Below are 15,059 nucleotides of genomic sequence, written 5' to 3'. Positions count from 1 at the left end.
CCTTCCAAGCTCGAGTCTATCAGTCCAAACTGTTCCAGCATCTTAACAAAGAGGACAATCATGACCAAGACAGCTATCATTTCGAGCCCTTCCAGGTTCATGATGAGCTAGGTCATGGTCTGCCAAAGCCGCTAAGGAACGATCTGCCTGGCTTTCTTGGTAAAGCCATTCAACTACATTAAGAAATCTACGGCAGGGGACGAGAGGGAAGGAGAGAGGAGTCCGGGTGACTGGCTGAGAGAGTCGGAATGTATTCGATCGACACTAACGGAGGCCCGGAGTGGCAGCCGGATAAACTCCAGCATGTCAGGATTATCCGCTTGCTCATTATCATTCTGACACAGAACCACAGCCATGTGCGGAGGCAAGGACCGATCACCCCAGGGCTCAAGGGGTCATCCGGCAAACATCCCTTGTCGAAAACGATGCGGCTTGAAGTGATACCTACACATCTGGGAATATTTTCCCTCTTCCTCCTTCTTATGCCGGCGCTGCTGATCCTGGAGCATTGTTGTGGATATCTGGTTGTCTGGGTGACAGAAGCTAACTAATAGGTGGATTTGCATTGGTCACTGAAAGACCCCGCATTGAAGTAAGAACACACAAATAGACAAGAGGTTTCTGATTACTTTTGAAATAGCCTTCTCCTGAAAAAACAATGTTTCTAAGCTGACATGCAGACATTCTTTAAAGGCAATACACCCTTCTAAGACTTCAATGAGCTTAAAAGGAACTGTTTGACAACTAATTATCGTAGGCAACAGAGTGAATTCGGATCATCATTTGCCAAGTGGTAACTTAGCACACTCAGTATGCATGTAACTGCCAGGTAAGACAGATGTCTAAATTGTCGTGATAAGTGGGAAAGAGAATTTTGCCACACTTTGGCACTTAACCAGAGAACTAGGAAGCAAGACAGTAGTCCTCATGGTTAGTACAATAGCCCTGCTCCCCAATAAAATATAATTTCTGCTGGCTCAGGTATAAGGGCAGAGACATTAGTACTGGCTGAATACAAGTATAGCTAGATCCTGTAATCCCAAGCATGCAAGTCCTGCGGAAATCATTTGGCCTTGCTTTTGAAAACACTTTATTTCAAAACAAAATGTTTGAAAACATGCTTAGAACAAAGCTGTAAAAAAATATAAGCCCCATGAATCAGTAACCATACAGTGAATTTGGGAGATCGGTAGAGCACCAAGGGTCTTGAACTCATAGGCCATTTATGCATGGTCAATTTTGAAGCTCGTTCAAAGCTCTTTTTAAAAACGCCTATTCACAGTCCCGACACAAAAGGAGAAATTCCACCCACCCCCCACTTGCCTGCTCCTTCGTTCGTTTGCATAGCCATTAGCAAGTGCATACCTAACGAGCCGCTGTTGTTTTGCATGGTTCCCTCTGGAACGGAGCAAACACAAAAGGTCACATTAAGTGGGCTCTTTTGTAATGCGAAGCAGGTCTGTGCTGGCTTCGCAGTCACTTTTGGAATGACGTTCAGCCTGCAAAATTCAAAAAAATCTGCAGAGCAATTCAGCCTGGAACGCGCTGCTAATTACCATGCAAAAATGGCCATAGTCTGTCTGGCAGCAACACTTTCCTTACTATACCCCTGTAGTAACTTGCTCAAGGAACCACCTCTCTGTTGAGCTTTGGCACCACCACTAGAGATGGCCAGAGAGAGGTACTGCAGCTCCAAGCTAGCATCACATTTACAATTCCATCTGTCTGTCAGGAATAAATTCTGGAATAAATAAATACATTTTAAGATGCCTTTGGGATAGGGTTGCCAGCTCTGCGTTGGGAAATACCTTGAGATTTTGGGGGCAGAGCCTGGGGAGAGCGGGGTTTGGGGAGGGGAGGGATCTCAGCAGGGTATAATGCCATACAGTCCAAAGCAGCCATTTTCTCCAGGGGAACTGATCTTGGTCGCCTGGAGATCAATTGTAATATTGGAAGATCTCCAGGTGCTTCCTGGAGATGCTTCCTAATCAATGACTACTAATCAATGACTACTACCAGGTGCTTCCTAATCAATGACTACTATTTTATTTTACTTCATTTAAATCTCACTTTTCTCCCCAGTGGGGATCCTGTAAAGCAGCATAGGCTAAGAGTGGGTGACCGGCCCAAGGTCATTCAGCAAACTAGGGATTAGAACCTGGGGTGAAGTTTGTCAAAGTTTGACATGACTCTCAGATTTAACGATCTGTACTTCATGTGTGATATCCAAGACAAAACAAAAAGTCACAAGCTAAGCAGTGGGGTCTAAGACCCCACAAAAGCTAGATTGTGCACTAAAGGTTCTGGCAATCTTGAGGGGCAAACACAAGTAGGGAAGCAAAGGGTGGCCAGTTGGTCTTGGGCTAAAGAGAAGTACCCTCAGTTTTCCACTCAGTCTCCCATGTAGCCTAACCTATCTCACACAACTGTTGGGAAGGGGGAAAAAATGGGATAATGGCATCCATGTATGCCATTAGGGTTGCCAACCTCCAGATGGGACCTGGAGTTCTCCCAGAATTACAACTGATCTCCAGGCTACAGACATCAGTTCCCCTGGAGGAAACGGCAGCTTTGGAGGGTGGACCCAATGGCATTATACCCAGCTGAGCTCACTTCCTCTCCCCAAACCCTCAGGCTCTGCCCCCAAATCTTTAGTACTATTTAATGTACTATGCTTTGGTTGCAACCATTTTTCTATTACTTGCACACACAGAACCATGCCACATTTCCCTTGCCGCTCATACATCAATGGATCTGACTCATTGCTCTCCGCCCCCCCTTTATCCAGACCATCATCCCAAAATGAGAGAGAATGACTGATCCAAGAAGAAGAGTTGGTTTTATACCCCGATTTTCTCTACCAAAAGGAGCCTCAAACCGTTACAATCACCTTCCTTTCCTCTTCCCACATAAGACACCTTGTGAAGTAGGTGGGCTGAGAGAGTTCACAGAGAACTGTGACTAGCCCAAGGTCACCCAGCAGGCTTTATGTATAGGAGTGGGGAAACCAACCCTTTTCACTAGAGTCTGAGGGAGTTCCGAAAGAACTGTGACTAGCCCAAGGTCACCCAGCTATCTTCATGTGAGGGAGTGGGGAATCAAATCCGGTTCTCCAGATTAGAGTCCACCGCTCTTAATCACACCACACCATGCTTGGCTCGCCCAAGTAAGCTTCATCGGCTAGAATGTATCTGAATCTGAGTCTCTCCACTCCTAGCCCCATACTTTATCCACTGAACCAAACCAGCTAGCTTATGTTTACAAATGCATAGGGCCAAATTATGATTTCTAAGTGACCACAGAGCACCTGTTGTATTGTGGAGTTGTGGACTCATGGAATACTGTATGCACAACTCCAAAAAGGGGCAAATGACTCCTCCCCAGAGTGGTTTCAGCTCAGGAAAATGGCAGGGTGGGGGGAAGAGACCAGGAGCCCCCTCCTCCCCTCATACCACAGTACCTAGCCAAATTGGGCTCCTGTGGAAAAATACTGCTCCCTGCAGCTTGTGGCCACAGGGAAAATGGGTCCGGGAAACCCAGATGGAAAAATCGTAACATGTAGTTTCACAGTGGGGGAAGAGGAAGAAAGAGAGAAGAAAGAAGAATATGCATGGATGCCATTGAAAATACTGAGCCCTCATTTCTGTAGGAGATGAGGACGCTGGCCATAAGGATGTGTATGCAGTAGCAGAAAATGGTCTTTGTGCCAGAGCAACTAGGGAAATGGACTGTTAAGAGAGATCAGGGAACAGCACAGGCCAAAAGAACCCAAGAGAATGTGTGTGTGTGTGTGAGAGAGAGAGAGAGAGAGAGAGCGCAAAAAAATTTGGAATAAAGAAGTGGGGCAAATGAAACAGAAAATTTTCATGAAATGTTGTACAGAGAAAGGGGATATGGACTATAACAGCTTTCCTTGGTACAATTTTGCAAGTTCACCAGATCATATTGAAAAGTACCAGCTTGGAAGTACAAAACAATTGTTCAAGGGAGGAAAGGCCGCATGGTATAGCCTGATCGCATCAGATCTTGGAAGTTATGTGGGGTTGGTTCTTGGAAGGGAGACCTCCAAGGAAGGCTCTGCAGAGGAAGGCAATGACAAACCACCTCTGCTTTATCACTTATCTTGAAAGCCCCTTGCTGGGGACACCAGAAGTTGGCACCCATTCAATGGCACTTTACACACACACAGTTTTTCAAGATATAAAATCAACAAAAATTATTAAAATCTACTGCAACTTAATTTATCAGAGTCCCAAGAATGCTGCTACTGTAATTTTGAAGTGCTCCTCAAGAGGAATGATCCCTTGAATTGTAGGCAGATGTAACTTAATTCCTATTAGGCAGTTGGAGTAAATTCCATTTGTGGCAGAAAAAAGGCTGACAGAACATACCTGGGTGGGGGGTGTATCAAGAAAGCTAAGATGGGACATTCTGCTATAAACTTGATCTAGCGTGGGGCAGGGTTGTGACTCAGAGGTACATAGGGTTGCCAACCTCCAGGTAATAGCTGGAGATCTCCTGCTATTACAACTGATCTCCAGCCAATAGAAATCAGTTCACCTGGAGAAAATGGCAGCTTTGGCAATCAGACTCTATGGCATTCAAGTCCCTCCCCTCCTCAAACCCCGCCCTCTTCAGGCCCTGCCCCAAAAACCTCCTGCCAGTGGCAAAGAGGGACCTGGAAGCCCTAGAGGTACAGCATCCACTTTGCATAAGACGGTCCCCTGTTCAGTCTCCAGCATCTACAGTTAAAAGTATCAGGTATGAAGGGATGTGAAAGACCTCTGCCTGAGGCCCTAGAGAGGCCCTTGCCCGCTTATGCTCACCTGGTTGGCAGGCAGAAACTAGGGATGGGGGAGTAGGGTTGCCAGATCCAAGTTGGGAAACTCCTTGAGATTTGGGGATGGAGCCTGGGAAGGACAGGGACCTCAGTGGGGTACAATACCACAGCGTCCACCCTTCAAAGTCCAACCTTTTCTCCAGAGAAACTGATCTCTATAGTCTGTAGATGAGATGTAATTCCAGGGGATCCCCAGGTCCCACCTGATGCCCCTGTCCTCCCCAGGCTCCATCCCCAAATCTCCAGGAGTTTCCCAATATGGATCTGGCAATCCTACTGCCCCATCCCCTGCCAGTGGCCAGGAGGGACCTGGCAACCCTAGTAGCCATTGTGAGAAATAGGGTGGTAGACTACATGGGCCTTGATTCAATCTAGCAAGGCTCTTCTTATGGTATGTTTATGTTTCCAAAGAATCTCTAAACTGGAATATCATACCCAGTCAGATTTATGACAGTGATTGCCAGCAAAAGAGTACAAATATACATTATACACAGTATAAATACAAAATAAGCAATTGATAAAAACCCAGATAAAATATTCTCTCTAAAAATATGGCCAAAATTTTAATAATTTAGGATTTAAAATTATTGACTATACCCATTTTTTCCAAGCAAATTTTGATTGCTACAGAACATAATTTAGCTACCTGTAACAATCTATTAAGATCTCCTTCCCACATGAGATATTTCAGTTTCTCCATCTTTGAGCTAAAATCTATTGTATTAATGAGTGGGAAAATCATTTCCTCATTTCCTCATAAAAGATGCATCTGAATAAAACATGATCTACGTTCTCTATTTCTCCTAATTTACAAGGGCATCCCCACTCCGATTTTGCTAACTTCCTAAATTTTCCATCTATAATCGCTGATGGCAATGCCGAGCCTCTTGCCAGGGTTAGGACTCTTCTTTGTTTATTTGCTCCAATAAAAGACAAATATTCTGCCGGTCCTAGGATGAAAATATCAAACCCATGTACTTCTACTTGATGGCTTGAAAATAAAGAATATTTAAAGGTAGTGTGATCAAGTTACCATAGTCTTTGGTGAATCCCTCCCCCCAGCACTGCCTCTGGTCAAACAGACTTTGCAAACACTACAAAAAAATTGCAAAATTGTTTGGCCCAAAATGATAGAGAAAAAATATTGCAGAATGGGTCTATGATAATACCTTCAACTCTTAAAAAAGAGATGGTTATCTAAACATATGCAAAAGAAAGATTCTACAGTAGCAACAAGTTAGAGCAGGAATTGCTGCTACCAAAACAGTGGATACATAAATCATTTTGCTCCAAGGCAGGGGAATTTTAGGGCATAATGGAAGCCTAAACAACATTGACGATACACACCAATCTTAATGAGCTGCAATTGTGCACCATTTACTGTACACTAGAGACAGTTGCTGGGAATTTCAGGATAAATTGCATTACAATTAACTGTCAACGAAGCACAAGGCGTCCTCGAACTCAGCATTCGAATGCGATACAGTTGGGCAATCAGAGGCACCCGATCTCCATCTCAAGAAGAAAATAAATCAAAAGCTCTCAAAAAACTTTGTTGGAGTGAACCCACCTCAGCAACCACAATGATCAATAACCACACAATTAATACAAGCAGACTATACCGGACCCGACTCATTAAAAAACATAGCGTGTAGTTTGCCCTAAGTGTGTACGCAAAGATGAGCAGGGCGCATTGCACCCTTGCTTTCTGTGCATGTGCAGTTGCAGGACTCACAATCTAGAGGAGATTCACAATCCAGCACGTAATGTTCTGTGACTCATGGGTTGAACACCACTGATCTGGTCTATTAGTGCACGCTTATGTCATGGGCTTCAGAAAGCTTTCTGCTGCATTGTGGCTCTAAAACAGTGATGCTCCCTCTCCATCTCATGGGGAGCCATGTTCTTTATTACTGTCAACCAAAAGAGCTTCATTTACTTCCATCCCTGTCATGAGGCTGCCCCTCATGGGGACTTGCAGTTTATCTGTTCCTCTGGCGGCTGTGTTAAAGTGGGAACCATCTGCCAACAAGTCCCACTCTCCTGAAATATGGGGCAGGTGACACTTTGGGGACTGGAACACTGAGTAAGCATCACTGCTCTAAAACATCAGGAAATAGGATGTATAGTTCCTTAACAGGAAGTGCTGGAGTCACACCCACCAACTTGACTACCACAAGGGTTGTCAGCTCAGGGTTGGGAGATTCCTGGAGATTTGGGGGGGGGGAGTCTGAAGAGGGCAGGGTTTGGGCAGGGGAGGGACTTCAGCATGGTATAACACCATAGATATGGTTGCCAGGTCCATCTTCGCCACTGTTTTTGGGGCAGAGCTTGAGGAGCACAGGGTTTGGGGAGGAGAGGGACTTCAATGCCTCAGAGTCCAATTGCCAAAGTGGCCATTTTCTCCAGGTGAACTGATCTCTATCGGCTGGAGATCAGTTGTAATAGCAGGAGATCTCCAGCTACTACCTAGAGGCTGGAAGCCCTAGCCATAGAGTCCATCCTCCAAAGCAGCCATTTTCTCCAGGGGAACTGGTATCAGTTGCCCGGAGGTCCCAGGAGCGCTCCAGATACCACCTGGAGGTTGACAACCCTAACTACCACCCATGAGAGATGGTTTTGAGGTCTGGGGCAAGGTTTGGATACAAAAGGTAAGTACAAGCATAGAGACAGAAATGTTAGACTAACAAGGGTCCCTTGATTTCTGGTTTGTTTTGGGAAATCTATCAATCTGTCTGACATGCCTTCTGGGTGGGTCCCAAGACTTTCCTTCGGTTATCCCAAATAAAAGTGCTGGTGTCTTGCATACTGACTTGGCTATCATCAGTGACAGATAACTTTTAGGTTCAGGGAATGTGGGGATGAGCACAGAGATTAAAATGCTAGCATAACACACACACTGTGGTTTCCAGTTTGATTTGGGAAACGTATCAATCTGTCTGATCTGCCTAGGCAGGGCCAGACTGCTTCCAGCAGCAATATTAAAACAGCAAAACAATAAGGTGGATGCGACCAGCTGTGATTGGTGGTGCATGCTGTATTTTTGATAGTAAAAGGATAATACTACTCGATATCGATACAATGCCTATGGCTTATGGCGGAGATAATTATAATAGGTGGTGGTAGTTAACTAAAAAAAGCATTGCAGATTTCCCAGATAAACTCGGGCAGAGAAGAAAAAAAATCTATAAGGGGTTACAGACACAGACAGCAAGATGAATTATGATCACTGACTCTTCTCCCAGATATCAAGGGGAGGGGGGGTGTCGACTTTTTAGTTTACAGTACAATTTGTAATGGGGAACAAGAAGAGACCACTTAACCGCTGCTTCTAAGTGAAGAATACTCTGCGAGATATATATTGCAATTGTGAAAGGATGCTACAGAAAAAGTTACGTATGATGCTAGATACTATTTTTGGGACAAAGGGGATGAAGTAGTAGTAGTAGTAGTAGTAGTAGAAGAAGAAGAGTTGTTTTTTATACCACGCTTTTCTCTACCTTTAAGAAGTCTCAAAGTGGCTTACAATCATCTTTCCTTCCCCTCCCCACAACAGGCACCTGGTGAGGCAGGTGGGGCTGAGAGAGTTTGGAGACAACTGTGACTGGCCCAAGGTCATCCAGGAGGCTTCATGTGTAGGAACTGGGAAACCAACTCGGTTCACCAGATTAGAGTCCGCCCCTCATGTGGAGGAGGTAGGGTTGCCAGGCCCCTCTTCATAACTGGCGGGAGGTTTGTGGGGCAGAGCCTGACGAGGGCGGGGTTTGGGGAGAGGAGGGACTTAAAATGCTATAGAGTCCAATTGCCAAAGGTGGACATTTTCTCCAGGTGAATTGATCTCTATCGGCTGGAGATCAGTTGTAATAGCAGGAGATCTTCTGCTACTACCTGGAAGTTAGCAGCCCTAGGAGGAGGGGGGAATCAAACCCCATTCTCCAGATTAGAGACTGCCACTCTGAACCATTACACCACACTGGCTGTCTGCTACATCCATCTATTTGTCCCCCCATCTGCCACCATTTTTTGTCAGGTTAGGGTGAGAAAATGGCTGGCACAAGGTTAGCCAGTGAGTATCATGGCAGAAACCAGCAAAAATCCATTAGAAGAAATGATCATTGGAATCTAACCCAAGCATAGTGATTGTCTGATCCAATGTATGGATTGACTGTAGAATAGTTTAGCAGTGAATGACTAACATTTATGCAAACTGACGTGACCAAGACCCAAGGAGATCTAGACCCAAGGAGTCCCAGTTTCTAATCCAATTCTCCAACCACTATGACAGATCAGCATTCCACCATTCTATTTGCTGAATTAACCCATAATACAAGAATATTTAAATACAATAAAACCCTTGTTAATATGGGGAACGGTGGTTGCTAGTTAATCTAATCTGCCAGATACTCAAATGTATTGCTCTGCCCTGCTTACACCCCACCCAGAGGAATCCACAGTGACTAAACCTCATCTCATTGGGACCGCCACAGTGACTGCCACCACAACTGGGAGGATCCTTCCCCTTCCCTTGCAAGCCACAGAGCCATCCCATGCAGCTTGCCAGCTGCCCAGGAGCTTTCCAGCAGAACTGGCTCCCAGCAGCTCAAGGCAGGCTGTTGCAGAATGAGGTGACTGAGGATGATATCAACAGGCAGTGTAAGAGTTCAGAATGCCTGCAATGGCCAGATGTAACAAGCTAACCAGGTGGAAAGGTGCGAGTAGGGTGTGCATGCACCAGAAGGTGCAAGAGTATGGTGGCTGAAAAGGAAGAGTTTGCCTTCTGGCGATGCCATTTAACTGAGCATTCTGGATAACAAAGCTTCCACTCTGTTTGCAAAGGTTTTCCTACATAAGGATTTATTGGTCAAAACAACAGCAAGTCCACTTTTTTTTTTGTTAGTGGTCCTGAAAAGGTAACACATTGTGCTTTTTTGGCTGCAAAGATCTTATAAAAATTAGCAATGTATTTGATTTATTTCTTACAATAATTGATCTTATTTTTGTTTAAATTTTTTCTTTTTTAATTTTTATACTTTTATTAAATATGATTTTGTTATGGTCTGAACAAAGAAAATGTACCTTTTATTCATGCATGGTCATCAACCTCACATGAGTTATCTATTTCTGGACTGACCAGTTCCAGCAAGTCTCTCACAATACCATCCTAAGCAGAGTTCTCTTCTAAGTCCACTGAAGTTAATGGGCTTGTTTCTGATTTGGCAATGATACAGGGCAGAACAGGGATGCCAGCCTCCAGGTGGGGCCTTGGAACCCCCCAGAATTACAGCTCATCTTCAAACTACAGAGATCAGTTTCTCTGGAGAAAAGGGATGCTTTGGAGGGTGGATTCTGTGGTATTGTACCCCGTTGAGGTCCCTGTCCTCCCCAGGCTCCATCCCCAAATCTCCAGGAGTTGCTCAACATAGATCTGGCAACACTACCCCTCTATCCCTTTCCAGTGGCCAGGGAGACCTGGCAACCCTAGGGCAGAGTGAAATATTAGGGGGAAAGCTGACGGCTTGAAGAACGAAACAGCAAAAGGGAATTCTGACTACACTTTGCCAAACTCAACAGAATTAAAATGAGCTGAGCAGCAGTAGAAAGAGCATGCTTTCTAAAGATGTCATATGAATGAAGATATTTAATCATGAACTCTGTATCTATGATTTCATCCATGAACTGATAAAGTGTGGATGTTCAAGGTCAAGGAAGGTCTTTGTGTGTTTGACAGCAGGCAGTGATAAATCTGATATTCATGTACACAGAACCAATACATTCCTTCTTGCAATGTTATTTTTTTTCTCTGGAGGGTGGATCCATTCACACCAAATTAAATGTTCTCAGATCATTTTCAGAAGGGATAATTCATGCTTTGAATATTCTGGGGTTCTTTTAGAAATCATCACAAATAGCAGACAAGCTTCCTTAAATGACAGCGAGACCACCAGTATGGAGTCAGATCTTTCCCTGCAATGAACAGCAAGAGGAAAGTTCTTCAGAGCAACAAGTGTGACCTGTATTTGAATGGTGTGCACACTCTAAAACACGCCCCCATACCCCCACTATCTGTATCCCAGCTGGGAACCTGTTGGCTCTGTAGCAGATGCTGTGAAAAGTTGGCTGAACAATTGCTGAATAACTGCTAGGATTAAATGATTTAATATCCCAAATTGGGAACACTGGAGAGTTATATATGCAGTTATACTAAGTATCCCTATGGGGACTTTATGGAAAATTGTGAAAATATGCATAAGTTGAATTTGGAACAAGTGTATGCCCTGCTGTTGATATAAGTGGGACTGAGGAAGACTGCGAAACGATCGTATCCCTTTTTACTCTTCAGTTTGAAGAAACCATTTTTGGACAGATTGATATTGGATACCATTTATATGGACTTCTTCATAAATATTGTGCATACTTTATTTCATTGGCCCTGTATATATCTTTCACTTGTTGCTTGTAGTAGAAAAGGGCAAGAGTCCAGTAGACCCTTAAAGACTAACAAAAATGTTTTCTGGTAGGGTATGAGCTTTCGTGAGCCACAGCTCACTTCTTCAGATACAGCTAGAATGTGAATCCATCGGTCTTTAAGTAGAGGAGAGTGAATTCAGACAAGCATTAGTATGTAAATGTTAACAGTATGTAAATGTGAATAGCAGGCGTGATGGGATTAGGTGTGGTATGCAGAAGAGTCTGTGATGTCCAGGGAAGAGATGGGTGTGGAGAAATCAGCATTGGTAATGAGCCATTGTTGCTTGTAGTTAGTCAATACAATTTTGTTATGCTATAGTTGTGTCAGCTGTTTCCTGTACTAATTTCCTAACTAATTTCCTGTACTAATTTCCTAACCTCCAGGTAGTGGCTGGAGATCTTCTGCTATTATGACTGATCTCCAGCCGACAGAGAACAGTTCACCTGGAGAAAATGGCCGCTTTGGCAATTGGACTCTATGGCACTGAAGTCCCTCCCCTCCCCAAACCCCATCCTCAGGTTGTGCCCCCAAAACCTGACAACCCTAAATGGTCCCCCCCGCACACGTACCATGTGGTTACAGCCAGGCAAGCAGATGGATAAGTCCCCATAGTGGTAGCAAAAAAGGGGGAAGGGGTCAGAAATGGAAGTTAGGGAGGCCAGCATTGACAAGAAAAGGAACTGTAGGTCTTGCAGGCCCTGTGGAAGGAACTCTTTAAGGTGCCGCAGGGCCTTGCTCTCACTAGAGAGGCCATTCCACCAGGCAGGGTCCAGGGCAGAGAAAGCCCTGGCCCTGGTCGAGGCCAGCCAGACACTCTTTGACCATCAGCAGATGGGCACCAGATGAACGAAGAGTTCTCTGGGGAACATGCCAGGAATGAATCAAGTGAATCAAACAAATCCTTCACCCTCAAGATGGTTAAAATGGTGGAGCAGAGGTCATATGAGGGGGGCAAGGGGTAGAATTAAAAGTTTCTATGTCACAATTTAGCCTACATGCTGGAGAGAAAGACAATGAGGGAGAGAGAGAGAGAGAGAGAGAGAGAGAGAAAGAAATTTGGTCCTTTTTTAAAAAAGTAGCTATAGCAAAAAGCCTCTTTCCCTGGTGGTGGGATCTCTAAAGTTGCCACTATGTCTCCCACTATACACGCGCACACACGTAATAAAGCCTTGTGACCATCTAGATCACTGGTTCCCAACCAGGGGTCCATGGACCCCAGGGGTCCACGAGAACTAAATTAAGGTCTGCGAAACAAAGTTATAAACCCATAATAAATTAATATTTTCAATTAAAAGTTCTCTATTATAAAAATATATATTCAACTATTATTCTAAGTTTAATGTTTAACTAACAGTTATGATTAAAGTTTATTTTCAAATTCTCAGAATTTTTATTTTGAATCTTGGGGTCCCTGCACCGAACAAAAAAGTCCTAGTGGTCCCTGGTCAAAAAAAAGGTTGGGAACCACTGATCTAGATAAAATATCATTAAAACATCAGTAATAAAAACACAGCAATAGACCAGATTAAATGGCACAGACTGGCAATCCCAACAGCTCTCTTTAAAATATACGGAGATAATGAAACATGCCGCATTATGCAAACCCTGTCATGTGGGGCTGTGTTTGGGTACCTAAGACCTAAGGAAACACTCTCCCTCAAAATGTGTTTTAGATCAAAACAGCTCTTACAGAGAAGCGCTCATTAGAAATGCATTGAAATGAGTCTAACATGGAAGGGGAAAAATTTAAACAGTAAATATGGGATAACAGGGCAGCACAGGCAGAATGAAACAGATAATTGCATCTGGGGAGTGACCAGCAGTGGCGAAAGTGATGGACAGTTAATAGGATAATAGAGGTGGGGATGGATGTCCTTTATAGCCTTAACCATAGGCAGATACTTGAAGAAGGGACAATAGTGCTGATTTCTAGCTCCCTGCTCCATTCATTCCCTCATTTTGCCTTTCACTCTTCATTTGCTGCTCCCCAACCTATGCAAATGTATTCAGATTTATGCAAACAGTTGGGAGTGCATTTAACACTTACATATCCCCCTTTCTGTTTTCAATTAGAAGGTTGTTGGCATGCACCTGCCTTCTTTTATTGGTTATGCAAAGCTATTTAAAGCCCGTCTGCCCCTTCAAATGGTGTGGGCTAATAGGTTTCACACTGTGAAATGCTGTCTATCCACTGCAATTAGAGCATGGGGAGAAAATTCGGGGAGAGAAAGGTGTTCTGAAGTGTGCAGGCTTCCATGGTAACCCCAGCGGTGATGATGTCACCGATTTCTTAACTCCTTATTCTTAACTCCTTATTCTGCGGTTGGGATTGCCAGTCTGTGCCATTTATTCTGCTTGGGTTTCATGCCAGACCAGCCATGAAAAGGGATCTCAGTGTTTAACACTATTTATAGAGAGTCCTCAGCTGCCACAAATGAAAGGACATGTGATACACATTCATGGATAGAGCAATTGAGTGGTATTCAGTGATCACACAGAGAGCAAAGGCGTAACCATCAATTCAACCAAAGCTTACAAAGGGCATGACCTCTGCTAAAGACATACATATGATGTGTGTCCAAGGAGACAGCGGCTCTGATTAAGAACGAATGGTACAGAATTGACCCTGAATTGCACTGAACTGTCCTTGTCCAACAGGCAGGTAGCTCGTGACAATGCTAAATTGAGAACTCCCTGCCACTTGCGAGAAGAGATTTGATCAAACAAAGAGAAGGTCCTGGCGCTCAGTCCAAAACAAAGTCCGTAAATTCATGTACCACTGCAACAGTTTAGTCACCTTAATGAAACACCTTTACACACATGGATATCCAGATCCTGATTCTGCGCTCTCTTCTCAACCATCTGGAATCCTTGACCGATAATGACAGGCCATCTGACATAGCTACAAATAAAGCATAACCCACAGGAAGCGAAAGCGCTGAGCAGACATGCTCAAACAAATCAAGTTCAAATGGCATTAGCTGCAGCACAGACACATCACTGTTATGTCCAACCCGATCAGCAGGTAAGGAGGGGGACAAAGAAAATCCCTGCGGCTACCTCATTCTGTGAGAAAAAACTCCCTGCTGAGAAAGTTAACATCATGCTCACGAATTTACGGCAGAATCAACTGTTGCAACATGGCTTGAAAAAATCTCCTTTAAGAGGGTCACCAGCTCCCATTGATAGAGTCAACATTTGAGGACAGCATTTCCCTGCCCCCCGTATTTTCCCCCCCATCAAGTCACAGCTGACTTATGGTGACCCCATAGGGTTTTCAAGGCAAGAGATGTTCATAGGTGGTTTGCCATTGCCTGCCTCCACATCATGACCCTGGTAGTTCTTGGAGATTGCCCATCAAATACTAACCAGGGCAGACTCTGCTTAGCTTCTAATATCTGATAAGATCAGGCTAGCCTGGGGCTATCAAGGTCAGGGCAACTAAAGACAGTAGCATCTGTCAAATTTTCCACCTCTTACCTATAATGATGTGACATCTTGTATAGTTCCCTCTTCACATAATTGGCTTGGGAGAAGGGGGGAGCAAGGGAAAAGCAGGATGTGGTGCAATCACAAGTGAACGTTTCAGGACTATATTTTATATGAAGGTAGAAGAGAGACAGTTCAGCAGCAATTCCTAGTTCTTCTCCATTCCTAATTCCACCACCCTGGATCATCCAAAACACGAAAGAAACTATGACCGATTTCTTATAGATCCATCGGACACTCCACAACAACCAACTCAACATT

At 44.2% G+C, this 15,059-nt stretch overlaps 1 protein-coding gene across 2 annotated transcripts in view; it reads right to left on the bottom strand.

Moving 5' to 3' along the window:
- Window positions 1-15,059, bottom strand: part of KCNIP4 (potassium voltage-gated channel interacting protein 4) — a 353,157-nt gene that overhangs the window by 241,436 nt on the left and 96,662 nt on the right. The window contains exon 1 of one of the 2 annotated variants that reach the window (XM_056855285.1): window positions 2-171. The exons of the other annotated variant lie outside the window; for it this stretch is intronic. Coding sequence (XP_056711263.1) covers window positions 2-101 — 100 coding nt within the window. The 5' untranslated portion in view covers window positions 102-171. Of the gene's footprint in view, window position 1; window positions 172-15,059 lie in introns of those variants that run through there. 2 annotated transcript variants of the gene reach the window in all.

This window comes from Euleptes europaea, chromosome 9 (assembly GCF_029931775.1).
Source record: "Euleptes europaea isolate rEulEur1 chromosome 9, rEulEur1.hap1, whole genome shotgun sequence".
Lineage (NCBI taxonomy): Eukaryota > Metazoa > Chordata > Lepidosauria > Squamata > Sphaerodactylidae > Euleptes > Euleptes europaea.
The sequence above is the reverse complement of the archived record's forward strand: the minus strand, read 5'-3'. Positions and strand labels throughout refer to the sequence as shown.